Genomic DNA, 26,167 nt, shown 5'->3' with positions numbered 1-26,167 from the left:
GACAAACACCTCCTAACACATTTGGCTGCTGTTTTTGGCCAATACAAGATGCACCAGCTCCCAAAGCAGCCCTGCATCCCTGGGGATCCTGTGAGTGCATGGATGGGGGTGTACCTTCCTTAGGGTAAAGCCAGCAGATGGCTTTAGCTGGGGCTGAGCAAACAAGGGGGTGGATATTTCACACAGAAAGGTTCCTTTTCCATGACTTCAAGGGGCTGTGGCTGGTTGAAAGATGGATTCCCATTTGCCTGTGGCGATTTCTCCCTGTGGTGTCCCCGGGCAGGACACGTTGAGTATTTGGGGCACAGGGCTGCTTCCTCACACGTGTCCTCCCTGACTTTGCAGGAAGGATGGCACCCATTGAGATAATGATTCCTTTTCTCCACACTACCCCCAGAAATGCAGCTCCATCTCCTACATTAGTGTGTTTGTCCAGACACAGCCAGTGGGACTGACTCTGCATGGACATGTTGGGCTGCACTCAGGGCAAACTCAACTCCCTGAGCTGCAGCTAATTAGAAGGTGCTTCCAGTGGGTGAGAGAAGAGCTTCAGCCAAACTGTGATCTCCAGCCAGACTTCAAATCCACACCCCCAGTAACAGCACAAGTGTGTTTCCTACCCTCTGCAGACATTTATTAGTATTTGTGTGTCGTCAGTTTTTTCATCCCTCATTTCCCTTTGCGTAGTTTTATTTTTCCCAGTCAATAAGAGTGATTTTATTGTTCTTAATTAGATTTCTTTAGGTTTCCCATAGTAATTAATGCACTTTTCTTTGGCAGTATAACCTATTACAGTAGTTAAAATATTAAATCATGACTGTTGCCAGATGTAAGGGAACAAGAAACATAGGTTTTTCAATAACCACTTTGTCTTCATCTTTTGAATTAGTTTGCAGCCTGCTTTACATTTTTGGGTAAGTAATAAGATTTGTTGATTTGAATGAAGAACAATATAAAAATAAATTGCATTGTACTTTTAATTACATAGTCTTAATTTTTTGTGGTGACACTCCAGGCTCTCATATAATGTTGCTTAATGTTTACATCTCTTTATTGATTTGATAATTTAGATACAGAAATGTGGTTTAATTTGCAAATTTCTACATTCATCGTCAGGGTGCTGTGCTCATTAAGGAACCAAGGAAATTGTACATTTTCCCCCATCTCCTTCACACACACACACAGGGATGGATGTTCTGTACTTGCTTGTTCTTAGGCAAAGCTCGGCTACAGAGATGTTTTTCTTCTCCACTGTTGTGTGACCATGAAACTCCCTGTGCCTGGCATTCCAAACCAGGGGCTCAGTGTGAAATGGGCTGCTGTTGAGTTTGTGAGGGTCCCCAGGATGAGGTGACAGACGAGGAATCTGACTCCATGTTCTCAGAAGGCTGAGTTATTATTTTATGAAATCATATTATATTTAAAAATGCTATACTAAAACTATACTAGAGAAAGAGAAAGGATACAGCAGAAGGTTTAACAAGAATGATAAAAACTCATGACTGACTCCTCACAGTCCAGCACAGCTGATGGTGATTGGTCATTAACTTAAAACAATTCACATTAAACCAATTAAACATTCACCTGTTGGTAAACTATCTCCAGACCAAATTCCAAAGCAGCAAACAGAGGAGAAGCAATCAGATAATTCTTGTTTTCATTATTTTCTGAGGCTTGTCAGCTTCCAAGGAGAAGAAATGTCAGTGAAGGGATTTTTCAGAAAATATGACAGTGACAGGCTGCTGCTCCAGGGAGCACTTTTTTGGGGACTGCTTGGCTGAGGTTGAAGACAGTGGTGGGCAGTGGCCACATCAGCTTTGGTGGGCACTTTTCTTCACCTGGGAAATCAAACACCCTCAGAGAACTGAGAGGGGTTTGAGTCCACCCTCCCCACTGCAGAGGGCTTGGTGGAAGCAGATCTTGCAAAACTCCACAGAAAATGTGGGATGAGCCCAAACATCTCTAACCCCACTCTTCACTCACCTCAGCTCTCCTGGAATGGAGCCTTGGACATCTCTCCATCCTACCCCAGGCACTGACAGCCCCTTGGCTGAATTCCACCTCTACAAACTGTTTTTGAGGTGGTGGTAGTTTAGGTTTAGTGCTCCAAGCATATTTCAGAGTTTCTACAAGTTAAGCAAAATTAGACTTTTCTTTCAAAAATCCATCACCACAAAACTGTTTTCCCCTCCTCTTCATTAATGATTTACTTTCTGTGGAATAAATGCACCAACTGAGGACAGAATCATTATTAAAATCTCAGTTAACAACACAATATTACTTTGGTCCTTTCATTTCCTCTGCTATTATAAAATTCAAGATTCATTTCACTTATTAATATTAGCAATCTATTTTTTTTTAATTTTGATCAGGCACAAATTAAAAGGGGAATGATATTATGGAACTGGCACTAGAACTTATTCCTTCTTATTCTTTTTTTGTAAAATTTGCTTTTCCCTTTCCATCAGTTCTTTCTTTGCATCTAATACTGCCTTCTTTTGCACTGATATTCTGGGTGACTTCATTTGATACCTGGCATTACTCCCATGGAAGTCAGCTGGAAGAGGCCAAGAGAATTTATTGGAAGGTGATTAAAATAAGGGTCAATGAAAAGAAAGGCTGGCTCATGGGTTTGGGAGCAGGGGAGCTGGACTCTGGTCTGTGCCCTGCCATGAAATTGCTCTGTGACTCTGTGCAAGTAATTTTATTTCTCTGTTCTGCAGTTTCCATGTGTTTAAAATAGGAACAGGAGTGTTTGCTGCTCATTGTTCAAGTCTCCCAGCAAATAAAACGTGATGTATCAGGGCTAACTGAGCAGGCAGGCACAGACCTTCTCTCAGGAAAGCTGAGCAGCAGCAGACAGTGAAGGCAGGGCAGAACACAGATACACGATTTTTTTGAGGGCTTACAAATTGCCCCTGTTCCCTTTATAACTGATCCTTAGCATTGGGCTCTAATGAGATTTCCCTTGTGCCTCTGTAACACTAAATATAACCTGTGATAGTCCCCACGTGAGCATCTCCTCAGGAAAGAAAAGCTGGATTTTCAATCCTTTAGAATAACCAGCTTCTCCAGTTATAGCACACGTACTTCTCAGCTTGATTCTGTGCCCCCACAATCCTGGGAGCTGCACATCAGCTCAATGTGCATTTGATTGCTCTTGCAATCCTCTTGATTACAAACAGGGGATTGCTATTGTGGCAGGATTTCCCAAACGCTGGAGAACTGAATTCCAATGATTTCAGTGGCACTGGAAGAAAACAGGGAAAAACCCAGATGGATAAATCCCTTCAAGAGGCTCCCAGTACAGTCAACAACACCTCAACCATCCCTGCAAGAGCTTGGTCTAACAACTTCCTGCAGTGTCAGTTCCACGAGAGCCTGTGGGAATATCCCTGAGCTGAACTATTCAAAACACTGGGAATTTTTTCCGGATCTTTCCCCTGTGTTACTCCTGCTGCAGCTGAAGCCCATTACTCACCCGACCTGCAGAAGGTGAAAGGACACATTGGGCCACTCCTCTTTGCATCAGCCTTGCAGGTATTTGGCAACTTGTTTTGTCTCAGCTCTGTCCCCTCTTCAGGCCACACACTTCTCTCTCTCAGCTTCACCTCAATGGCAAATGTTCTACACCTCCAGCCACTGTTCTTGCACCTCTTTGGGCTTTTCCAAGCTAAGCCATATGCTTCCTGAGGTGTGGAAATTGTCCTTGAGCCAAGACCATTGCCAAGTGGAACGGAGAGGTTGTCCCATGTCTTCTGCAATGTGCCCCTCAGAACAGGCATCCCAGGAGAGCTCCTGGATTTCTGCAGCACTGGGTTTGTGCTGTACTCCCAAGCATCACAGTCCTGCATCTTTTCCCCCATGGCAGAAGCCTGGCCAATTGCTCTTCATCTTGCATTTGAGAAATTGATTTTAACTCCCCTGCCAGGGAGTGCAACATTTTAATTACTTCTGTGGATAAAGTCTGTTGTTCCCATTCTGATCTGGACTTAAGAGATAAGTAAAGCAAAGCCTATCAGAAATTCTGCAGAATCTTGAGCTGGAACCCAGGATACCAGAATACTCCAACCAGTCCCTCTGCCATATGTCCTTCACCCTTCTCATCCTTGCCTCAAGCTATCCTTGTTTTTTTTTTTTAATCTTCTTTCTCCCTCCGTTTTTATTGAATTCTTTTCTCACCTGGTATTAGTAGCCACTTGCAAGCATTTGAACAAATACAGGTGAATAATTAAGGGTCTGTGCACCATCCCACAGCACGGATAGGCCACAAGAATAGAAAACAGATTGTTTGCATCCTGCATTACTGATAATTTCCCAGCTGCCAGTGCCTGTTTCTCAACACAAATGAGTGGCAAAAATAAAGGACAATATCATTGGCCTTTGGGAGCAAGAGAGGCCTGGATGCATAAAGGCCCAGGAAAGTCAAGACATAAAATGCAGTCTTCCTTCCAAAGGACCTAATTCCTATTTAGGGAGCACCAAGACACCTACAAATAGATAAAAACTTGAGGCTGGCTATAAAAATATTTCTGTTTCATTCGTCTGAAATCCACAGAGAGGCACTGCTGATGCCAAGAACCCATAATACTCTGGCATCACAACCTGCAGGGCTGTCTGCTCTCACTTCTGAATACATTTATCACTGATAATGTGCCAAAATGTCCAGGAGCTGAATCCTGAGAAGGAAAGCAAGTTCTAGTAGGCATGACTGGGTGCAGCAGGACTTTTCCTGCATCTGTACTGGCAATGTGTCACTCTCACCTCACCTCCCTACAAAACTGATGGACCAGTTACTGGAATCTTAACAGAATAGTTTTTACAGTTCATATTTGCTATGACACTTGAAATGTCCTATGCAGAAAGTGTGCTGACACAGCTTGGCAAGAAATAGCTGGTAGGCAGGTAAAGAGGCAAGACCAAGGTGGAAGAACATGAAAGCCAAAAATGGCTTGGATGAGTCCATCAGAGAGCTCTTCAGCATCCCAGTGATCTGCATCCATCTGGGAGGGATGAATCCAGAGGGACCCCCCAGAGCTGAAGAGTCGATGACAGAGATGTTGGATTGGGGAGTTCAGGACTTCAGCAAGGAAATTTGTCCCCTGAGATATGGGTAAGTATCCAAGGGATGGAGTGAGGGTCATGCTGAACAACCAGAAAATCAAGGAAGGGCAAAAGAACTGGATTGTTTGGCTTTGGCAGGGTGAAGAGAGACAATCTTCCCATGTGAAAAAGCTGAAGAAGAGAGAAAAGGAGGAATTGCTTCCCATGTGCTCAGTAAGGACCAAATTACATCAGGAAGGGCTGAGGTTACACAGGAGAAAAAAAGTTCTGCAGGTGAAACTCTTAATGCCCTGGGAGGCTGGAGCACTGCAGGAAGAGGTTGGATGAGCATTTACCAGGAATGCCATAGGTCAATCAACCACTGCCAAAGGGAGGGGGATGGATGGGATGATATGTGAATATTCCCTCCAACATTAGCTCCCTGCCTGCACACTGCCAGGATGTGGGATGAGCTTTGCCCAGAAGGGTTACACCAGCATTTCCACACAAGACAGGCACTTTACAGTGTAAAAGCCAACCCTGCTCTCAATAAAGAAAAAAAGGAAAACTACCTTGTTATAATGTCCAATTCATTACTCAATACCATGTAACACAATAATGTTGCACTTTCAATCTTAGTGCATCTGCCTTGCTCTATTTATACTGTGGTCTTGAGTGTTTATCATCTCCTGCTAATGGCAATAGAGGATTTGCCACAAAAACTTAATTATTTGCCTTCTCTGAGAGGGTATTTTTCCTGATTAAAGCCTTCCTGAGAGCAAGGCAGGAAGCACTCAGCCCCACCGGGCATTCTTATACCCTATCCACTGAAATCTGGGACAAAGGCCAATAATCTGGGACAAACTCTAAAAATACACCAAACACTCCAGGACATATTTTATTGGTCCTTCCACACATGCCTTGAGTGTGTCAGGAGGCACAAGGCCACAGGTAACAGGGAAAGTTAACCCTGCAGTGCAGTCCAGCTGGCTGCAGCAGGGATATGGATGATTTTCTTCAGCAAAGCCATTTCAAAGGGACATGGCACCTCTGGAAGAACTTTCCTGTTGTTAAATCTTAATTGCAACCAGCTTAAAAAGCCTGAGTCGAGCTTTTTAAATAAAACAGTGGAATTTGAAAGATATTCTGCCAACTGAACACCTGGGGAGAGAGGAAGGCGAGGGAGGGAGAGATGACAGGCTTTGGCTCTAGGCTGCTGTAGCCACCATATGTGCTTTAAAAGACCTGCATAGCATTTCCAGGTAAAACACCAACACCTGAACACAATGTGGGTGAATAATTCCTATCCTCTTTCACAGGGGATGGTGACTTCAGCAGAAAAGGTTGAGGGGCAGTCCGAGGGCTCTCCTCACTCTGCAGGTTCAAGGGCTGTTGTATTCTCAGGCTCTTTTTCAGGTGCTGCAAAACCCCAGAGGTTCTGCTGGCAGCCACCCAAAGGCAGGCAGCACTTCAGGCTGCCCTGACCTGGCCCAAACACTCTCCAAGCTCAGAGCAGGTTTCACACCTCGCCCTGCCCCAGGCAGTGTCAGCAGCGTGGGCTGTTGGGCACAGCAAAGTGGAACGACCAGGGCACTTCAGCAGCTCCACACCTGCAGTGTCACATCTTGGCTGGCCTCCTGCCAACGATGGGGACATTTTCTTTAGCCCTTCTGCTTGTCCCTCTCATGCAGAGGCTTTGTAGACAGCAAGAATGCCAGCAAAATGATGGACCTGCATTTATTTACCTTCAGCATTTAATGGAAGGAGGACAGAATGCTTTATGGCCACAGAGCAAGAGATTAATAGATTGCCATTACTGGAGGCTGTCAGTCAATAGGGCTGTCACCAAGAAGTGATTCCAGTGTTACTACACCAATTTGAGAACACATTTTCCTGCCAGGCAACCAGGCAGCCTTAAACAGAAGGAATTTTGCTGCCGTGGCACTTGGTAAACTGTTTGAATGGTCACGTACCATCAGCTGGCAGAAATACCTTCCTTCCACTGAATTTAACCTGCATTGACTTCAACTGGCTGCAACACATGCTCTAGGAAGTTAGAAATATTTACTTTTTTATGAGCTACACCTCATCAATGCTGTTATTTGTATTTTACAGGGAATCTGAGGCAGAGATCTTAAAAGCTTGAGATGCCTAAAGTTTAGGATTGTAGTTTGCCTATATATATATCTAAAATGTGCTTTTCCTGACTCCTGGTCACTGGCTTTGGAGCAGCCAGAGCTTTTGTACCTGAGGTTGAGGGAAGGCCCTCTGTGAGCTGTGAAAGCAGCAGTCTCGTGTTTCAGGGGAATTTGAATATTGGTTTCTCAACACTAAAAGGCAGAGTAGTGCTTGAGGGCAGAAGACAAAGCTGGCATCCACAGTAGCCTTAAGAACAGTGCATCTCAATGAAGAAAATACCTGAAAGGAACCTCAAACATCGGGCAGTCCTTTGGCACTGTGACCTGGGTTAAAAAGGGATAGAAAATGCAGTTCTTCACCCATTAAACATACACTGTCATTGCAGAATTAGTCATGTGGCGTCCCTTATCCTCCTTGTCTGAGCACAGGAGTCTCCAAGTCGAGTGTGGGGGTGCTTTGGTGCCCAGCAAGCTGGCATGACTTGGGGGTATGGATTAGAGCCTGGATTCTCCTTTTTGGGGGCAGGTAACACACCAATAGCACAGTCACCATCCAGCATCAACCACCCTCCAGAGCCTTCATGCAATTAAATTCCCCATCCAAAAGGCCAGACAAGCTCTCCTGGGTTTAAAGAGGAATAATTATACAACAACTGCTGGTTACAGTGGTAAAAATAATGAGCTATGCCCCAGAAGTCCCAACAAAATCCATGGATGAGTAAAACGACACTAAAGCTCCGACCTGAACAAAGCTTTGGCACGTGGCTCTGATGCCAGCTGACATGTGCCAGCGGCTGGTATTTGCACTCTAATCAAAACAGAGCTGAAAACCAAGGAAAAAGTTCAGATTCTGGGGGACAGCAAAACTGCTGGATTGTGGGCATTTCAGTAACAAATCCCTTTGCTCCGTATATTCCCTGCTAATTTGTCAACATCTGATGCCCTGCTCTTTAGTCTGGAGCTAAGAAAAGCTATCAAAAAATACAGTTTAGGGCCCATTCTGTCTGCTGTATCACTTGCTATTTTTGCTAGCTGCACTGAAGCCAGACTGCAAAGGGCAAATTTGTCAGCAAGGGTGGGCTTTTTTAGCGTGAAGCCCAAGGGCTCGCACAGACAGTAGCAAAGACTATCTGCATCCACGTCTGGAAGTTCAGGCTCTGATTTCAAGCTGCTGCAAATATAGAAATTCCAGCATAGTTAATTGTAGCTGCATTATGGAGAGGTGACAGCAGCGAGTCCTTAGAAAGCTGGGGAAGGTCTAAATCTGCCTCGGTCGTGTTCCCTTGGGAGTTAGGCAAATCCACTGGGAGCAGAGGATATTACCCAGGCTGGTACTGGGTAAAATCCCTACTGGGAAATTTGGTCAGTGAGATTTGATTTTGTTGACCACACAACAACAGCATTTGTTGAAAAGAAGGACAAGGCTCTTCAGCAAACCTACCTCTTCTCCACCTGTTGAGAACTGTGCAACATCACCCTGCTGTATCAACTGGGCTGTGCTTTTAAAAGCTCCCTAATTCTGCTCATAGCTGAGAACTTGCCTTACTGTTATATTAAGAAACAGCTCCATAGTGTGGGTTGGTTATTACAGAGAAGCACTTAATTACAATAAAATGTGTAGTTAAAGTGACAATTTATTTACTCAAGGTTATGAATATAAATTGGTTTTTCTTACCCATGCATTTTAAAACGGGGAGGTAGAGGCTGGGATCCCAGGAGTTTCTTTAGGCTGAGTGATTTTCTGCAAGTAGCTTTAGGGACCAATGTGGAAAGTGAAGCCTGTGAACCAGCTTGCTGCCTCGAGGCCACAGCACACAGCTCCCACCTGTTGCAAGTAATGTGAGTTTTGTCTAAGAAGTCTGGAAATGGGTCCCTTTAATTGCACCAGGGCTCTGTGACCTGCAATGAACCAACACTGAACTGAAAAATAAATCCCCCTTAGTGAACACTTGAAGAGATAAAGAAAATGCTGGGTCTTCTCCTCCCAGTATTTTCCGTGTTTTATAACACCTCTGTCAGTATAAATTTCCATTCACTGAAGAAATTACACTTCATGAGTGCTACAATAGGATTTTAAGATAAATGACATGCGAGCACTGCAGTTTTGTGCAGGCTTAAGTGATCCAAGTATCTTAATCACGTGCGCAGTATCAAAAAACATGAATTTGACTTGTTACAGGAGTCACACAAGAAAGACTGAGTGTCATATGAGGCTGCAAAGCATAAACTACCTCAGCTAAAATTTATTTTAGCACGGGAGAGTTTTTTAACTGCTCAGTATAATTATTTAAAAGCAGTCTGAGCTGTGCAGCTCTAATGATAAGTGAAAACAAAAAAACAGCTCTTGAAAGCGCTGCTGGTAAGGGCACTTCTTGTAAGCACTGCCTGCTCTTAGCACTTGCTGCCTTTATTCACCACTATTTCCGAAATTCTTGGAAGGCTGATGAAGTTTTTAAGTGTCATCTTGCCAAGGCTGTAACATTACCTCCAGTGACAATACTCACTCCTGGGCTTTTGTGTTGCAAGAAGAGAAAACATTTTAGCTTTTCGGGCGGGTAAACACCTCCCTGTGAAACGCTGCAAACTGTCACCATGATATTTTCTGAGAAATCCCTTCACCAGGATTTCTTCTCCTGGGAAGATGAGAAGCCTCAGCTTCTCCATATTTTGCTGCTCTGGAATGTGGTCTGGAGAGTGTTTATCCAAACATGTGAATTGTTTTTAATTGGTGACCAATCACCATCAGCTGTGTTGGACTCGGAGGAGTCAGTCATGAGCATTCATTATCATTCTTTTCTAGCCTTCTGATGTATCCTTTCTCCATAGTTTAGTATAGTTTTTGTATGGCATTTCTTTTAATGTAATATCATAAAATAATAAATCAACCTTCTGAGAACAAGGAGTCAAATTCTCATCTCTCACCTCGTCCTGGGGACCTTCACAAGCACCACAGCGAACAAGATGGAGGGAGTTTAATAAATGAAACTTCAGGGTGTCATAAACCCCTGGGCAAAAATCCCCCGAGGTTCAGCTCTGGTGGTTGGATCAGTTTGCCTGTGCCATGCAGCAGGAGCTGCCCTGGTGCAGGAAGGCCAGGCTGTGCCTGTCCCACCGGGTGGCTTTAGGACAACATCCGAAACGCCCTGGGCCCGTTTCCTCAAAAGCGATGACAGGCGCGTGATGAACGCGCTGCCGAGGCCCTGCCTGCAGAGCAGCCATTCAGGTGCTGTGGAATGGAGCTTTTCATAGCACAGCTAGGATTAAAAATAGGAGCAGAGCTGGCCAGGGAGTGCTCTGAGCCCGAGCGATCCTGTGTTACTCACCCCGCCTGCTCCCGAGGGCTGATGTTTTCTTGGAGCGAGCTAAATGTCTCGTTTTAGCTGATCATGGGGATGCTGGTACAGTGAAACACTGGGTCATATTTTAGCACCCCACATATTTCTCCATACTCCAGCCACGTGGTAGCTGTTTAACAACTTATTCCCCAAATGAAATAAACAGAAATATTGACTCATTATTTGCTTTCAAATGAAATAAGCAGCTTTATAGGAAATATTGACACATTATTTGTCACTTTTCTTGAGGCTCCAAGTGCAGCCTGAGCTGCTGCAGCCCACAGCCAGGACATTTACTTCTCATTTGACAACCGTTTTCCATTCCTTTTTGCATCTTGCCTGGCCCTCTCAGTGATTTTTGCCACAAGCAGGTGGCAAACATTTTGGTGACAAAATCAGTCCTCACTGTGTGCAGATTAAGAAGCAACAAACCCAAATCCTACTTGTGTGTTTCTGACCCAGCCCTTTGACAGACACATCTTATTTTCTGTTCTTGGTTTCACCAGCTGTGTGGCAATATCCACCTCGCTATTTCTGTGCCACAGAACTAGCTCAGAACCAGATCCTTGCAGGCTTTTGCTCTAAAAATGATTTCCTTGAGCCTTTTACATCGCTTTACTAATTGCACTGCCCTTCAGTGCACGTGTTAGCTGTAACTTTTCCCTCCAAGAGTATCGTGTTTAAAGTCACAACCACTGTGCTCCTGCCAATGTATTCCTCTTAACTTACAGGAAACCTATGAATGAGGTATGATACCATGAATGATACTATTAATCACTTTATTGCAACTGCACCCTGGAATCCCATTCACTGTCGAGACCTTGTTACACAAGTGCTGTAGGTATATAAAAACAGTCTCCAGCTTCAAAGTGCTTACAAGCCTTTGTAAAAGCCTCCTGAAGTTTTCTGTGAACTTGTTACTGTAAGAAGAAGAAGAAAAAAAATTACATATTTCTTCTTGGAACAAAATGCTTTTCAAACTTTTAGAGGAATGATTCATGTTTACTCTTATCTCCCTCCGGAGGAAAAAGAAAATGAGTTTAGGAATATTTTCAGCCTTAGTCCCCAGTGGACAAATTTGAGGGAGCTGACCTGCGATTCACTGCTGTGCACAGCACCCATCCATGCCACATTCCTCTCTCTGATGAGTCAGTGGACCTCACAGACCCAAAGTCTTGAGAATGACCTGACTTAGCATCTCCCCCTTTCTCCTCCTTCCCCTTAAGATTCCTTTGCTGCTCCCTATAGCCATATTATTTAGTTAGAATTAAAATACAATTGTGGAGAGTGTTCAATTCCTGTAATCCTGGCAATGGAGAAAACCTTATTGACCCTGAAATGGCCTGAAAATGGATTCTGCTGGGGTTTCCCTTCTGCCCTGGGGAGCCTGGACACTGGCACTGAGCCATTGCTCCTGCTGGATCTTGGGGTCAAGGGGCTTTTGGGGTGTAGGGGGCTTCAGGACACAAGCAGGGAGCACACATTCCCACTGCCTGGAAGAGGAGGATTGTTTTTTCTGCAAGGACATTGTTTATTCCTGGCCCTGGTGGGGGCTGTGCTGCCCTCTCTGCTGGGAAGGCAAGGAGCCAGAGAACTTCTCCAAGACAATGAGATGGCTTTGCCCCATGCTACCCCACCCTCCACCCCATCCACAGCCCTGCCCTCCACCATTCCCTGACCCCAATCCCCCCCAGCCACCCCTGCCCTTAAAACCTCCCCCCCAGCCCCCTTTTGCCACCCCCTGCCCGTTTGTACTCCTCCCACTCCCTACTCCTAATGCCCCCATGAATTCCCTGTCCCTAAACCTTCTGCCCTGCCAGCCCCTGCCCCTAAACCTGCCCCCTGCAGCCTCCTGCCCCTAAATCTCACCACAGTCCCCTGTCCCTATCCACACACACTCTCTGCCACCCCCTGGCCTGATCCACTTCCCTAAATCTCACTCCCCAGCTCCCTCCACCAGTCCCTGCCCTATTTGCACTTCCTGCAACCCCTGCCCCTAAACCCCCTAAGCCATCCCTGCCCCATAACCTGCTCCATCGACACACAGCTTCCACCACCCTCTTCTCCTAACTTTTCCTCTCCAGACATTGCCCCTAAAACTGGCCCCTACCCCTAAATCTCCCTTCTCCTGAACCTCCCCCCTGCAGCCCCTTGCCCCTAAACCTGCCATCTATCCACACTGCCAAGTTCTATCTCTAAATCTCCCCTTTCCCCTAAACATTTCCCCACAGCACCCTCTCTGCAAACCTGCCCCTAACCACACATATCCTCCACCTTGCCCTGTCCCTAAATTTTCCACCCCCAAGCTTCTCCCACCAGTCTGCTCCACTATCCCCTGCCCCATTTGCATTTTCCCCACTCCCTGCCCCGCAGTCTCTTCCTGCCACCCCATGCCCCTAAACCTGCCCCTATCCACACACACTCTCTGCCACCTTCTGGCCCTAAATCTCCATCCCCAATCCCCTGTGCCTAAATCTCCACTTCCAGCCCCTGCCCCTAAAACTGCTGCATGCACACATCCCCTCAGCCACCTTCTGCCCTTAAACCTCCATCCCCCCACAACCCTCTGTTCCTAAACCTGCCCTTATCCATACACACCCTGTGCACACTTTTCCCCTAAACCTCTCCCTCCAGTTCCTGCCCCTACATCCTCTCCCAGTCCTCCCCCCGGCAGTGCCCTTCCTCTATCCACACACACCCCTCTGCCCCCTAACTCTGCACTCCCACCTTCTGCCCCTCTCCATACACACCTCTTTGCTATGCCCCTAAATCTTCACTCCTACCCTCTGCCCCTAAATCTCTCCTCCGCAGCCCTCTGCCCCTAAACATGCCCATGTCCACATATCCACCCATATCTCCTCTGCCCCCTTATGCCCCAAACCTGCCCATATCCACAAACACTCTCTGCAGCTCCCTGATCCTAAACCTGTCCATATTCATGGACACCCTCTGCGGCCCCTGCTCCTAAACCTGCCCATATCCACACTGATATCCTTTGCCCCCTTATGCCCCTAAACCTCTCCTCCACAGCTCCCTGCCCCTAAACCTGCCCATATCCACACTCATCTCCTCTGCCCCCTTATGCCCCAAACCTGCCCATATCCACAAACACTCTCTGCAGCTCCCTGATCCTAAACCTGTCCATATTCATGGACACCCCCTGCGGCCCCTGCTCCTAAACCTGCCCATATCCACACTGATATCCTTTGCCCCCTTATGCCCCTAAACCTCTCCTCCACAGCCCCCTGCCCCTAAACCTGCTCATATCCACACACATCTCTTCTGCCCCCTTAGGCTCCTAAACCCGCTCATTTGCACACACACCCTCGGCAGCACCCTGCCCCTAAACCTGCCCATATCCAAACACACCCTCTCCAGCCCCCTGCCCCTAAACCTGCCCATATCCATGCACACCCTCGGCAGCCCCCTGCCCCTGTCCCTGCCCATCCCCACCCTCGCCGTGCCCCTGTCCCTGCCCCTCTCCAGCCGGGGCTCCCCGCGGGCGCGGCCGTGACGGGCAGCGCCGCTCCCCACTCAGCGCCCGCGGAGCCCCCGCGCCGCACCGCCCCCTCCAGCCCCTTTGTATCCAACATCCGGGTTTCCCCGCTGGCTCCGCGCTGGCTTCTCCCTTTTTTTAGAAGCCATTTTGGACGCGGTTCAGTTTTTTTTTTTTTTTTTAATTATTAAAACAAAACCCCAAAACAACAACAACAACAACAAAACCCCAAACTCCATCAATCCTCCCTTTGCCTTCCTCCTCCACGTTGTGGGTTTTTTTTAATTTCCCTCTCCCTCCTCCCCATCCTGCACATGGCACCTCCCGCCGCGCCCCCGCGCCCGCCGCCCCGCGCAGCCCCGCGATGCCGCGGCCCCCCGCCGCCTCTTCCTCCTCCTCCTCCTCCTCCTCCTCCTCCTCCGGACCCCGCGGCGGCCCCGCGCCCCCTCCGCCGGCCCTTGCCTGCCGCTCCGCAGCCTCCCGCGATGCGGGGTCCGTACAATCCGCGCACGGTCCCGCTGCCGCCGCCGCCGCCTCGCTCGCTGCCAGCGCGGGGAGCGCGCGTGGGTTGCGCGGCGAGGAGGAGGAGGAGGAGGAGGAGGAGGAGGAGGAGGAAGGGGGGGGGGATGCGCGCGTGTGCGCGGGGGAACGGGGGGAGCGCGCAACCCGCGCGCGGCTGCGCGGGCATTGCGCGGGAACCGCGCGGGGGGGGTGGGGGGCGTGTGCGCGCTCGCCCCTCGCTGCTGGGGGAGCCGGAGGGGCTGGGTTGGGAGGAGGAGGAGGAGGAGGGGGAAGGGGAAGAGGAGGAGGAGGAGGAGGAGGAGGGGGAGTCGGTGTGTGGTGCACGCCGCGCTCCCAGCACAAAAGCCCAGGGAAAGAAACTCTTGGAAAGCTGGGAGCGAACGGTGGGGCCGGGCAGGAGCAGGTCGAACCGTCCGGGTCTGTTCGTCTCCACTGGATAAATTTTGCAACTGCGAAGGAATTAAATCCGATTTTCTTGTTGTTGTTGTGTTTTTTTTTTCTTTTTTTTTTCCCACCCCCTACCCCCAAGATTTTTTTCTTCTTTTTTTTTTCTTTTTGAGAGCGAGAGGGAAGGCAGAGCCGCGCTTCTCCCCCCCGCCTCTTTTCACGCGCTCGATCTTTTTATTTTTATTTTTGTTTCCCTTGGGGTAGAGGTGCACGCGAGGAAAAGAAAAAAAGTAAAGGACTATGTTTGCTTCGTGGCTGACTTTCGCCGTGCTCTGGGGAACTTTCTGTGCAGGTAAGAGCCTTTCGGCGTGTTTACCTCCCGCTCGGGCTCTCGGTCGCGTCTCCAAATGCAGAATTGAATGGGCCGTGCGGTTATTTGCAGCCACCCTCCAGCACCCTCCGAAGCAGAGCACCCGAGCTGGGGAATCCCCCCACCGCTGCATCGGCTTCGTTTCCTTTATTGTTATTATTATTATTGTATTTTTTTTCTTGTCACTCCCTCTCCCTCCCTCTCCGTTTTCTCCCGGCTCGCAGGACGAGCCTTCCCGTGCTGCTTTTTGTTCCCTCCAGGCAGCCTGTGGGAATTTATGGCAATGTAAACACGGCGCGATCTCGAGGAAACTTTGCAAAAATGGGCATTTACTTCTGGGCGGGGGCGTGGGGGAGAAGCCGAGGATGTTGCGGGGGGGGGACAAGTTTGGAGCAGCGGGAGGAGACCTGGGGTCGCTCCGGAATGGTGCGGGGTCTCTCAGGTAGTGGCCATGTGTGCGCTCCGCTCCTGCCGGGCTGCGGTTGTGTAACTCGGGGGGGGTGTGGGGGACCCCCCCTCCACCCCGAAGGGACCCCCCCGGTTCCCCTTTCCCCCCCGGGACGCCGCGGTCCCGTAGGGTTAGCACGGAACGAGCCTATTGGGGCTGCCTGGCTCCGCGGGGAGTCGGGAGAAAGTTGGGAAAAAGGGGGTGTGTGCGGCGGGGGGCGCCTGGGGAGCATCCCTCCGGAGGAGGCTTCTGCGGCGGAGGAGGGTGTTTATTTTGAATCTTCTTCATCCCATTTATTTTACGGACATGGGCTACAAACTTCATCTCCAACCTGCGGGGTGCGCGTCGTGCCCGGGAACGCGGGTGGAAGTTCGCCCAAAGCCCGAGCAGGGGCGGGGGAGTTGGAGGGGACACCGGGCAGCGCTTGGGGACGCGGGGAGGGGTCTCCATGGGGTGCCCCATCCCGCAGCCCTCGGGGAGGCGGGAGCGGTCAGCCCCGCTGTGCTGCCCCCAGCACCTGAAAAGGCGGGCATGCTGGAAATCCCCGCGCTCCCCACTTTCCCTCCTTGTTTTAATTATTCCTTATATTATTGTTATTATTTCCCCTATTCTTTTTTATTATTGCTGCATTCTCCTTAGGAGAAACCGGTGCGGCAGCAATTTTGCCTTCCCCCCCCCTTGCCTGGTCACCACGACCCCCCCGGGGCTGAGCCCCCCACCCCGGCTCTGGGCAGTGACTTGTTACGTCCCTTCCATCTCCCGGCCGGGGGCTGGGGGGACGCGGGAGGGGTCCGGGGCCGGGAGGGGGCTGTTTGTGGCCGGGGGGTTCCCGGGGGCAGGGTGCGGGAGGCAGCGATGCTGCAGCCGTGCCCGCTCCGCGATGGGCAGCCGGGGAGTTCCCGGCGGCTTTGCCATCACCCATTGTACGGGTGGGGGCCAGGGGGGGTTTCCCCGCCTGTGCGGGCCCGGGTCCGGGTCCCCCGGCCCGGGGAAGGCGCTGCCCGGCGGGGCCGCGGGGGGAGCGGGCGCGGAGCCGGCCCCGGGGCGCTCCTGCAGCCGGGCTTCCTTTGTTCCGAGTGCCCATTAAATATGCGCTGCCACCGCCTGCCTCTGCCATTACCCGCGGTGCCAGCGCTTCGTTATTTTTTTTTTAAGTCACACCGAAAGTGCGTGCGAGTGGCAATAAAAAGGGGAGCGGACAATAAAAATTAAAAAAAAAAAAAAGAGAGAAAATTTAATTTCTTAGTGAGCAAAGCCAGCTCTCGCTTTTTTATCTGATGGCTGGGACACTTGTACGCAGCTTTGTTTCCATGTGTTGGGAAGGGGGTTGTGCGGGTTTGTATTTACATAGCAGTGCTGAGGAGAGCAGGTATTTTGGAAGGAGCAGGCGGGGGGGGCGGGGGGGTTGTGTGTGTGCCAGCAGCATTCCTGGTGCTCGGCTTTGCTATCATCACAACAGCTCTCCTGGCTGGAAAATTCTATTATGTGCATAAAGGAGATTTATGGTCAATGTATTTTCTTTCCATATATCTTGGAATCCTTTTATCTCGGGTGATTCAATAAAAGAGATGGCTTCCGGATTTTTTTTTTTTTTGGTTTTGTTTTTGGGTATGGCGTTGGGTTTTTGTTTGGTTTGGTTTTGGTATTTAACCTGATCCTATGGCTGTGTGCACAGAGTGACTGAAATCTAAGTTGGAGGGGGGAAAAAGGCAATTGCTTTAAAAAAAAAAAAACACCCTGAAATCTTCTTAAATGTATCATGTTATGAAAAAGATAATCTGACAGGGCATGCCTATGCTGAATTTTTCCTCACCCCCCCTGAAAATACAATTAAAAAACCCCAGAAAATGAATATAATTCTGTTTATTCGGAAAGGTCCTTTTGAATCATTAAATCAGTGCATTAGCCATTCTGTAAATCCCTCCCTTCTTTTAAAGCCTTTCTGCCTCTCTTGTGCTATTTATGAGTATTTATCAACGTGATCGTTATTGTCCAGTTTTTCCTAAAGCTGTTCAGTTAAAAAAAAAAAAAAAAAAAAAAGAGAAAAACAAGCTGAGATACCCAAAGTTGGAATGTGTTGCTGGGATTCAGAGCACTGGGCTTTGCTCTAAGTATGCCTTTTGTGTGTGTACATGTTAGGGCTCTGTGAAAGTGGTGGGCTTTTTGAAAATCACTTAACCTCCATTGTTGATGCTTCTCATCTCTACCTTGGCTGGATGTAACAAAGCAAGCACGGGCTGCTGTTCTTTAAAAAAAAAAAAAAAAAATCTGTTACGCTTAGTTTTTTGGAATATTGAGGATTCATTGAGGAAAACATTATGTTTATTTTTAGCCCTTTGTTTGCAAATTCTCTGCAGCCCAAATGTTCAGAAATCATGTTTTAATCGATGAGCTTGAGAAAATACAGAAGGTGTAAAAGGATTTGTCTTGCAGAATGCATTGCTAACATGTTTTCCAAGCCATTACATTACTTTTATTTCGGTGCAAGTTTAAGTAATGCCACGCAGCAATGAACTGTGCTGCAAACGGATCTGGTCTCCTCTTTCACTGTCTTGTATTTATCCTCTTGTGCTTGAGAAAGGGAATAAAACTGGCTTCATTAGCTTGCTAATTAAACACAATGAAGTGCCTGGCCCAAGGTTAATGGCAATGGCCTTTAAAAACACAAAACTCTTGAACAGGTGTTTGGGATATATATTTTTTTAAATCCGCTATCAAATCTAGATAATTATACCACCGACAGAACCACTGTCAGAGTTCTGTGGAGAAGAAAATGCTGTGTTAGAGATGCCAGTGATCAGTGCATTATTTTTAGTGACATTATTTATAAACACCTCTCCAGGTCCTGCACAACCTGTGGTTTAGCTCCCCCCTTCTCCCCCCCTTTCCATTTCGAAGCATCTCCTGCATCTTCCCTTTGGCTCCTGTGGACAAGCAGCATTAAAAATCCCGGATCCCTGCACCAGAGTGAGGGTCTAAGCCGAGCTGGGGAGTTAACTAAAGTATTTACAGGCTGGAATTTCTGCCATTGCTGGTGCCTTTGAGCAGCCCGTGCGGGCTGTGCGGCTCCTGCCCGCTGGATGCGATGGGAAGGAGCAGCCAATTAAAGCCGAGGGCTCGCAGTCCCGGCGCGGAGCTGTCAGCAGCCTCCTGTCCACTCTGCTCTCCATCAGCTCAAACACGCTTGTCAGGCTTTTTTGTGCTCCGTGTGACGCAACAGTTGTGGACCTCCCCTGCTGACAGTGAATAGATGATAGAGAAGAAAGAAGCAGGCCAACCTCACTGTTTTTTCTTCCCCCCCACCCCCCCCCCTTTTTTCTTTTCTTTTCTGTTTTGTTGTTGTTTTTGTTCTCCTCTCTCCCTCCCACTGTTCTCCCCCTTCCCCATGCACACACTCCTCGCTTGGCAGATCAGCCTAGGAGGGCTCCCTGGCTTCTCCAGGGCTCAGGTTGAGATGGAAGAGAGCATCTTTTGAAATGTTGGTGATGGAATGATGGGACTGGCCCAGGAGTCCTGCTGCTGTGCTCTCCATGGCATGGGTCCTCCTGCAGAAGTGTTGCAGGTGTAAAAGGAACCAAGGGATGCTTATCTTTGTTTATCAAGGGTGAAGGAGGTGGATGGCAGAGATTTTTTGAGGCTGAGCACCTGTCAGGGCTGTGTTTGTGTGCTCTGCCCAAAGGCAAAGTTGCCTGTTCCTAGAAAGCCATGACACCTTTAAAATAAAATAACTAGAAGTCAAAGTTACTCCATGTTTGGGGCCTTGTAGCAGGAGGTGTTTTGGCTGTCATATTCCAGGACCTGCTTTTAGAAACATTTCGAAAATTTAGTGTTAAAGTAGTTGACTTTGTGGTGCTGCACTGGAAAAGTCAGAATTAAATGGGATTTTTAGGAGCACAGGACCTTTCAAGCCCCATGAAATGTTAATAGAAATGACCTTTCTATCAGACACACCCAGGACGGTGGTCTAAAAGTTGTGAAAGTGTCTTGCTCACCCCCAGCTTCTGGCTCTGCAGGGCCCAGGCAAGGAAGGATGCTGATGCTCTGATGTCTCCTTATGGTCACTCCCAGCCCTTGCCTGGAAATCCGTGTGTCCAGCCCTGTCTGCTGGCACTGGAGAAGTGTGGCTGAAATTTGGGAAGGGTGCAGGTAGGGGAGAGAACCTTCTAGAGCTGAACAGTGATCTAGACCCAAATGAAAGTCCTGATGGGGTTGTGCCCTCAGGCAACTGGAGAAGTGCTTGTGCACTGAGAAAGTCTCATGGAGGCAGCTTGGGAAGCCAGGGTTGGTCGGTGCCTGCTGCAGAATTCACATTTTCTTGCTAAATGGGCTGGAGGAGCGGTGTCACCGAGGCAGGTGGCTGAATTTCCCAGGTCCCTCGATGGGCAGGGAGGTGGGCACTGAGGTGGGCACTGAGGTGCTGTGCCTTGGCACCACCACAGCACCCGCGCTCCAGCGCTCTCCCTGCAACAAAACGTTGTGGGAACTTGGGAAATGGGAACCACGGAGTGTAATCTCTGCTTTAAAGAGGTGTTGTCTTTCTCTTTTATCCCTCCTTGGCCTTTGATTTTAAAACTAGCAGGGGAGTGTGATTTTCCTGCCTGGCCAATAGCATTGCCTGGATCTGAATTATTCAGTGTAGCACTTGGCATTCTGCACCCTGTTCCCACTTAAGCTCTTTTTCGCCTGTTCCTTCATGTGGAGATTTTCACATCAGTGAAATTGGATGTGTTTAAGAGAGGTGTTTGTGGCCAAAGTATTCACCAGTATAAGCTCTACTCTTCCCCTTCCCTTTCCCCTCCATTAACCATTGAGGATCAACTAATGTCTAATCTCTTCTCTTCATTATTACTTCATTCTGAAATAATTTTGTATGTCATTAGTCATTTGTTCCTTTAAGGTATATTAAAAAAATATACATCAGTCCCCCCCAGTTTTCTTTGTAAGGTTTCTCGGAGCCACTGAAGTCAGAGGGGCAAAGAAGTAAATTAAAAATTTACTTCTCTGAAACACTCTGTTTTGCAGACCCAGCACATTTTATGCTTAGATTTGAATATAACTGTAGGTCTTTTTCACCAGTTTCATGTCATTTTCTCTCTGTCATCTTCCTCCTTTACTATGGTATAGCTTCAATTCAAACTAAAAGTTAAGAGCAGCAACTGTCAGTGTACACTGTAAAATAATAACATGCTTCCCTCCAGCACACGAGTGCCTTTTATTTTGTCAGTATTTGAATCTTTTACTCTGATTAGGTTATTGCATGTGGCATTGGTCCATCATGCTACTTAAGAAAAAAAATCTGTTGCTGGTGTCTATGTGCCTCAGAAAAATACTGCTCCTCTTTTTGCAAAATGCTGTTTGTGTAGAGAGAAGGTCCCTGCCCCAAAAACCCTGAGCAGAGGGGCCAAGAGAGAGAAAATTCTGTCTGCAAGTGCTCCCTGCTGCATCACGAAATGGCTCAGCCAAGGTCACACCCAATGTTTTGTACCTGTACTGAAAGAATAATCTGCATGAAGAAATGTTTCTCTCTGGGGTAAAATTTGGCTTAAACCTAAGTGTGCTCTGTCCACTTTATGAGATTTTTAAATTTCTCTTCTTCTGATGGCTGTGCTGGAGGTGGTTGCTGCATTTTTAGTCTTGGAGAAATCCTTTTCTCTTAGGTTGGGCTGCCTGCAAGCAGGGACTGGCTCATACAGGTGTGCAAAGAGAAATGCAGAGGAAGGAGCAGCCTGCTGGTGCCTGGCTGGAGGAGGATGTGAATGCCCAATGGGAATGATGAGTTTCTCATCAATAATTCCACGATTTCCACCTCGGTGTGTGTTTCACCCCAGATTCGGTTTCGGACTTTGGGGGAGCTCTGCACAGAGGGTGGCACAGCCCTGGCTGCAGAGCAGGAGGCAGCCTGGGCCTGGAGCACCCCTTTTTGCCTTCATCATGGGTTTGGGGTGTATTAAGGAGCTGAAATAAACCTTTGGAAGTGTTTTCTAGAAGTGAAACTTGTACCTCTGGGTGTTTCATCTGGGAACATAAAAATTTACCAGTTATTCCCTGGTGGGAGTGACTTCTCTGAGATCTTGAGGTCAGTGGCAAGGACTTTGCTCTCCATCCTCTTGGGCCCATGGCTGGTGCTCTGACCACCTCATTATCCTGTTTTGTCCACCTGGAATTAAATTTGCTGGGAAAAATAGAATGTTCTGGTAATTTTATCAAACCAGAGGTATCATTTTGGGTTTTTTTTCTCCTGTCTGAGTCTCATAGTAATGTATAGTGTATGAATGCCTCTTCTTTAAATAAGGAGAATAAAACACATGAAAAGATGCAGTGCTTTACAATCTGAGCTCCATTAATTTTCACTGAAGTGGATACCCAGGCAAATTTAGATGTGGATTTTGAACTGGACTTCTTATGTCTAATAAGTACTTTTGTGTGATGGAGGGAGAAGAATAAGGTGCTCCTGGGAGCAGAGGGGCTGAGTTAATCCTCCTCCAGTAAAGCTGGAAATGGAATGTATTGCTGTCAGTTTCATAGAGAAATAAACAAAACCTGGGGGAAATGAGTGTGTCTGGCACTTTCTGGACCAACCCCAAATCCCAGACCTGTGCTGAATGACTCCCAAACCACAACAGCAAGGGCTGTCATTTTAAAAATTCCATAGTAGCTGATACTGTAGGGTCTTAGGTGCTGTGACTGCCTCTGCATTTTTTTTTTAATTATTTTTTTGTCTTATTTAAAGCTTTTTCCCATTATAGAACTTGTTTTCTTCGTGGTAGCAGAACTTGAAATTTTTTGTGTGGTGCCAGTAGTGCTAATGCAATGCTTCTTCCTAATTTATTTCTCTAAGGTGTGAGATGATAAGCCTTTGAGTGGATGAGAGGGATAAAGTTAGCTCCATTTGTGCCTGATCTATCAAATGGTCAATCTAGGTCGCTAACTGTTCTTTTCTTCGACATTTAGCTATTTAAAAATGCCTTGTGAAACGGGTGCAACCTCTAAAATTTGGCTTTTAGGAATATTTTGCTTATACATAATTTACCTCTGCTGACTGCTTTGAACTCCTGGGGAGGGAGGAATGCAGCCATGGGTCTGAAGTGAAGAAATGTTCAATCAAAAAGTCCTTTTTGTGACTTTTTAAAAAGTATTTCAGAAAATGAGAATATTGCAGGGTTTTTAAGCCCTTTTAGTGCTGTTCTTATGTTTTGCAGTCTCTGGATTGCTTCTGAGGGCTGGTGGCTGTTGCTGCAGTTTGGCTGAGCTGTCTGCAAACTCCCCTCTCCAGTTGCTCTGTTTGCTACTGGTATTTTCTTCTTCTGGGAAAAGAGGGAATTTGAGCTTTGCACAGTTGATGTCCAGGCCTTTCTCTGAGGCAGCAAGCTGAGCTTTACAATAGCAAAGTTGTGAGGAGGCTGTGGCACTGGCCTTGGAAGAGCCAGTGAGCTTTGTAGGCACTCAAATATGAGAAGGCATTGGCTTTGCTTCAGACCTGTGCATTGCCACATGGATTTCCAGGAGTGCCTTACTCAGCAGACAGAAACTGCAGTTGACTTGGGATGCAGCTGCTCAGCCAAGTCCAGATTTGTGGTTATCCTGGTGGTGGCTTTGTCTTCACTCTTGGGACGACTGAGCCATGGCAATGAGACCTCCAGGCTCCCAGCTCTCTTCTTTCTCCAAATTTTTATGGTTTGGGGTTTTATTTCCTCTCAGTGTGGCAACTGGAACAGTGGGATTTGTCTGGCCACTTTAGTTCCTGAGAGTAATTAATGGGTTAAGAATGCTAATTCCCCTGTATATTTGCAGGCTGAGAAATTCAGTTGTCCTTGGGTTTTTGTGGTGAGAGTATCCAGTTACAGCCCAGCAGCAGCTATTGGGCAGCTCTGGGGTGCACAAAAGTTTGAACTCATAATCCTTTGCTTTCACATGCACCCACAGCTTATCAGGCACTTTTAGTTTTATAGGAAAGCTTCTGTTAAAGCACATTCTTACACCTGGGGTCAGGCATTTTTCCAAATGCCTTTTGCAGTTGTGCTGGAAAACACTCAGCTGGCTGGCTCCTAAAAAGTGAGTTTTTGTGGTGGGCAATAGGCACTGGTGCTGACACACCTAGAATAGTTCCCTGCTATGAAATTCCTTTTTATGTCAGGAGCCTGGGATGCAGATAAGGCTTAGCACAGCCTGAAGCAGGATGGTGCTTTTTGAAGCTTGGTGCTGCCTACCTGGGATGCTGGCACTGGCTGCTGCCAGGTGTGGGGTGGAATTGAGTGCCCAGGTCTGGTGAGGATTCTGGAGCCGTGGCATCACCATCTGTGAATGGAAGCTCAGGAGATGATGCTGCCATGGGGTGTGCCCTGCTTCTGAGCTGTCTCATCCCTGCTCCTGGCCTTTCTTTGAATTATTTCAAAGACAAAAGTTTAAAAAAAAAAAAACCCAACCAAAACACAAAACCCAGCTTCCTTCCCCCCAAAAAACACCTGGCAACAATCCAAAACTCATGGAGGTGAATGAATAGGCTCTTCCTCAAGCTCCTGGAGCATCTTTGTAAAGTGAAATCATGAAGCTGGGCCCTGTGGAAGGGCTCAGTAATGGCAAGAAATTCCTGTGTAGATTTTAATCACCTTTTACAGTGTTTGAAACAGTGTCCCTCCAGTCCCAATTTCCAGGCTTCTTTGGGTCTGTGATAAAGACCAGCAATGCCTGATGGAGCTTTCTGATGAGCACACTTGCTGTCCCTGGGTGTTTCCTCTCCTGGGTGCAGCTTGGTGGCACAAAGCTCATTCAGCCTGGGTTTTGTTGGATGCTAAAAAGAAAAAAAGAAAAGGAAAAAAACACCCAGCTGCTGAATGTGCTGTCCCCAGGGCTGCTGTCTCCTGATGCCCTGACACTCTGCCTGTTCACATTTGCTGGAGATTGGCTGCATGTGCCCGTTCCTGGAGGGTATTTTAACATTGATATTGTGCCTTAGATAACTATGGAAGTCTTTAACAGCTAATTTTTATTGCTGTAGAAAGTTTCCTCTAGGTACCTAACTTCTGCCATCATCTAATGGGACAGAGTTAGTGTTGCTAAAAGCAAACATGAGAAACTTTTTTTTTTTTCTTTTCTTAATTGGTAATGGAATTTCCTTTCCCATGCAATCGTGTGGGGATCGGCTGCTTATTATGTATCAGCTAAAAGAAACCCTCCAAGGTAACTGTGAGCCTCAGAGGTAAATGAGATGCAAGTGTATCTGTCTGGGTAACTGTGTCTGTGGGCTCCTTCTCAATGAATCCTGGTGAAAGAAGAGACCCTGGGCGAGGGACGTGCCCTTCTCCTGCACCCCTGAACCACCCCAGTGACATCCCCAAAGCTTTTTGTGCATGGAAATGATTTTGAATGCGTTAACGTGCACGGCTTTGAAGTGTGGTGCAACAAAATAAAGTTGGCTAAAAATAGGTTTGGATATGAAAGACGGGCAAAAAGTGGGAGGGGGGGGAGCTGAGAGTCGTTTTACAGGCATTGTTGATAGGATTTCAGGGTCCCGAGGAGGGAAGATGAATGTCTTTCTGTTATAGTAACAGCTGCTCTCTGTCCATCGGGATCCAGTGTTTGCCTATCCAACTCATAATAATTAAACAAAAGAGTTATTTCATAGCAGCCTTGGTGGAGGATTTGTGTTGGGATTTTATCTTTTTCGATTTGTACTTTGTCTAATTCAGAAAAATATAGAATTAACCTCCCACCTGGGCTGGGGCTCAGCCCTCATCAGTTCTGTTACAACTGTCTGGTCACTGGGCCATTCAGAGCTATATTCATTAAACAAACCAAAAAGAAAAAAAAAATCATTAAGTTTCTCTATTGCACTTGTTCTTTGTGAGCTTTCCAGGGGTTTTGTGTCCTGAATGTGTGATTCAGGTGTTAGTAGCTCCCTAGTATGGCCACTCAATGGAATATGCAGATTTCTTCTTTCCTTTTACTTTTTAGTGATTTCCACTCCCCCACCCAACCTGAGAGCCAGGAGGTCTCTTGTCTCAGAGAAGAGACACAAAGAAGTCTCAGATGCAAAGTGTAGCAGCATTTTGGGAATGGATCTGCACTTTGGGAGTGGATCTGCACTTTGGGAATGGATCTGCACTTTGGGAGTGGATCTGCACTTTGGGAGTGGATCTGCACTTTGGGAATGGATCTACTTTGTGTGGCTTTATTCTGATGCATTAACCCTGCAAAACCCCTTGGTGTGGATCAGTCCTGGGGGCAGAGATGTCCAGAGTGAGGAAAGAGGTCCTTACTCGGTACCTTCTCGTGTACTCAGCCACAACTTCTAGCACAATTTGGGGTTGCAGCCTCCTCTTTGCAGAACTCTCCCACCGTGTTCTGTCACTTGCCCCCGTGGAGGGTTCCCAGAAGATTGCACCTGGAAATTGCTGGTTTGTCACTTCTTTTCATCCCAGTGGCACAGCT

The 26,167-nt window shown here is 47.6% G+C and overlaps 1 protein-coding gene across 1 annotated transcript in view; it reads left to right on the top strand.

The window, feature by feature from the left end:
- Positions 1–14,803: 14,803 nt before the first annotated feature.
- Positions 14,804–26,167, top strand: part of ACVR2B (activin A receptor type 2B) — a 101,243-nt gene continuing 89,879 nt past the window's right edge. The window contains exon 1 of the mRNA XM_059839114.1: positions 14,804–15,273. Within this exon, the coding sequence (XP_059695097.1) occupies positions 15,222–15,273 (52 nt within the window). The 5' untranslated portion in view covers positions 14,804–15,221. The remainder of the gene's footprint in view (positions 15,274–26,167) is intronic.

Source organism: Haemorhous mexicanus, chromosome 1 (genome assembly GCF_027477595.1).
Source record: "Haemorhous mexicanus isolate bHaeMex1 chromosome 1, bHaeMex1.pri, whole genome shotgun sequence".
Classification (NCBI taxonomy): Eukaryota; Metazoa; Chordata; class Aves; order Passeriformes; family Fringillidae; genus Haemorhous; species Haemorhous mexicanus.
The sequence above is the reverse complement of the archived record's forward strand: the minus strand, read 5'-3'. Positions and strand labels throughout refer to the sequence as shown.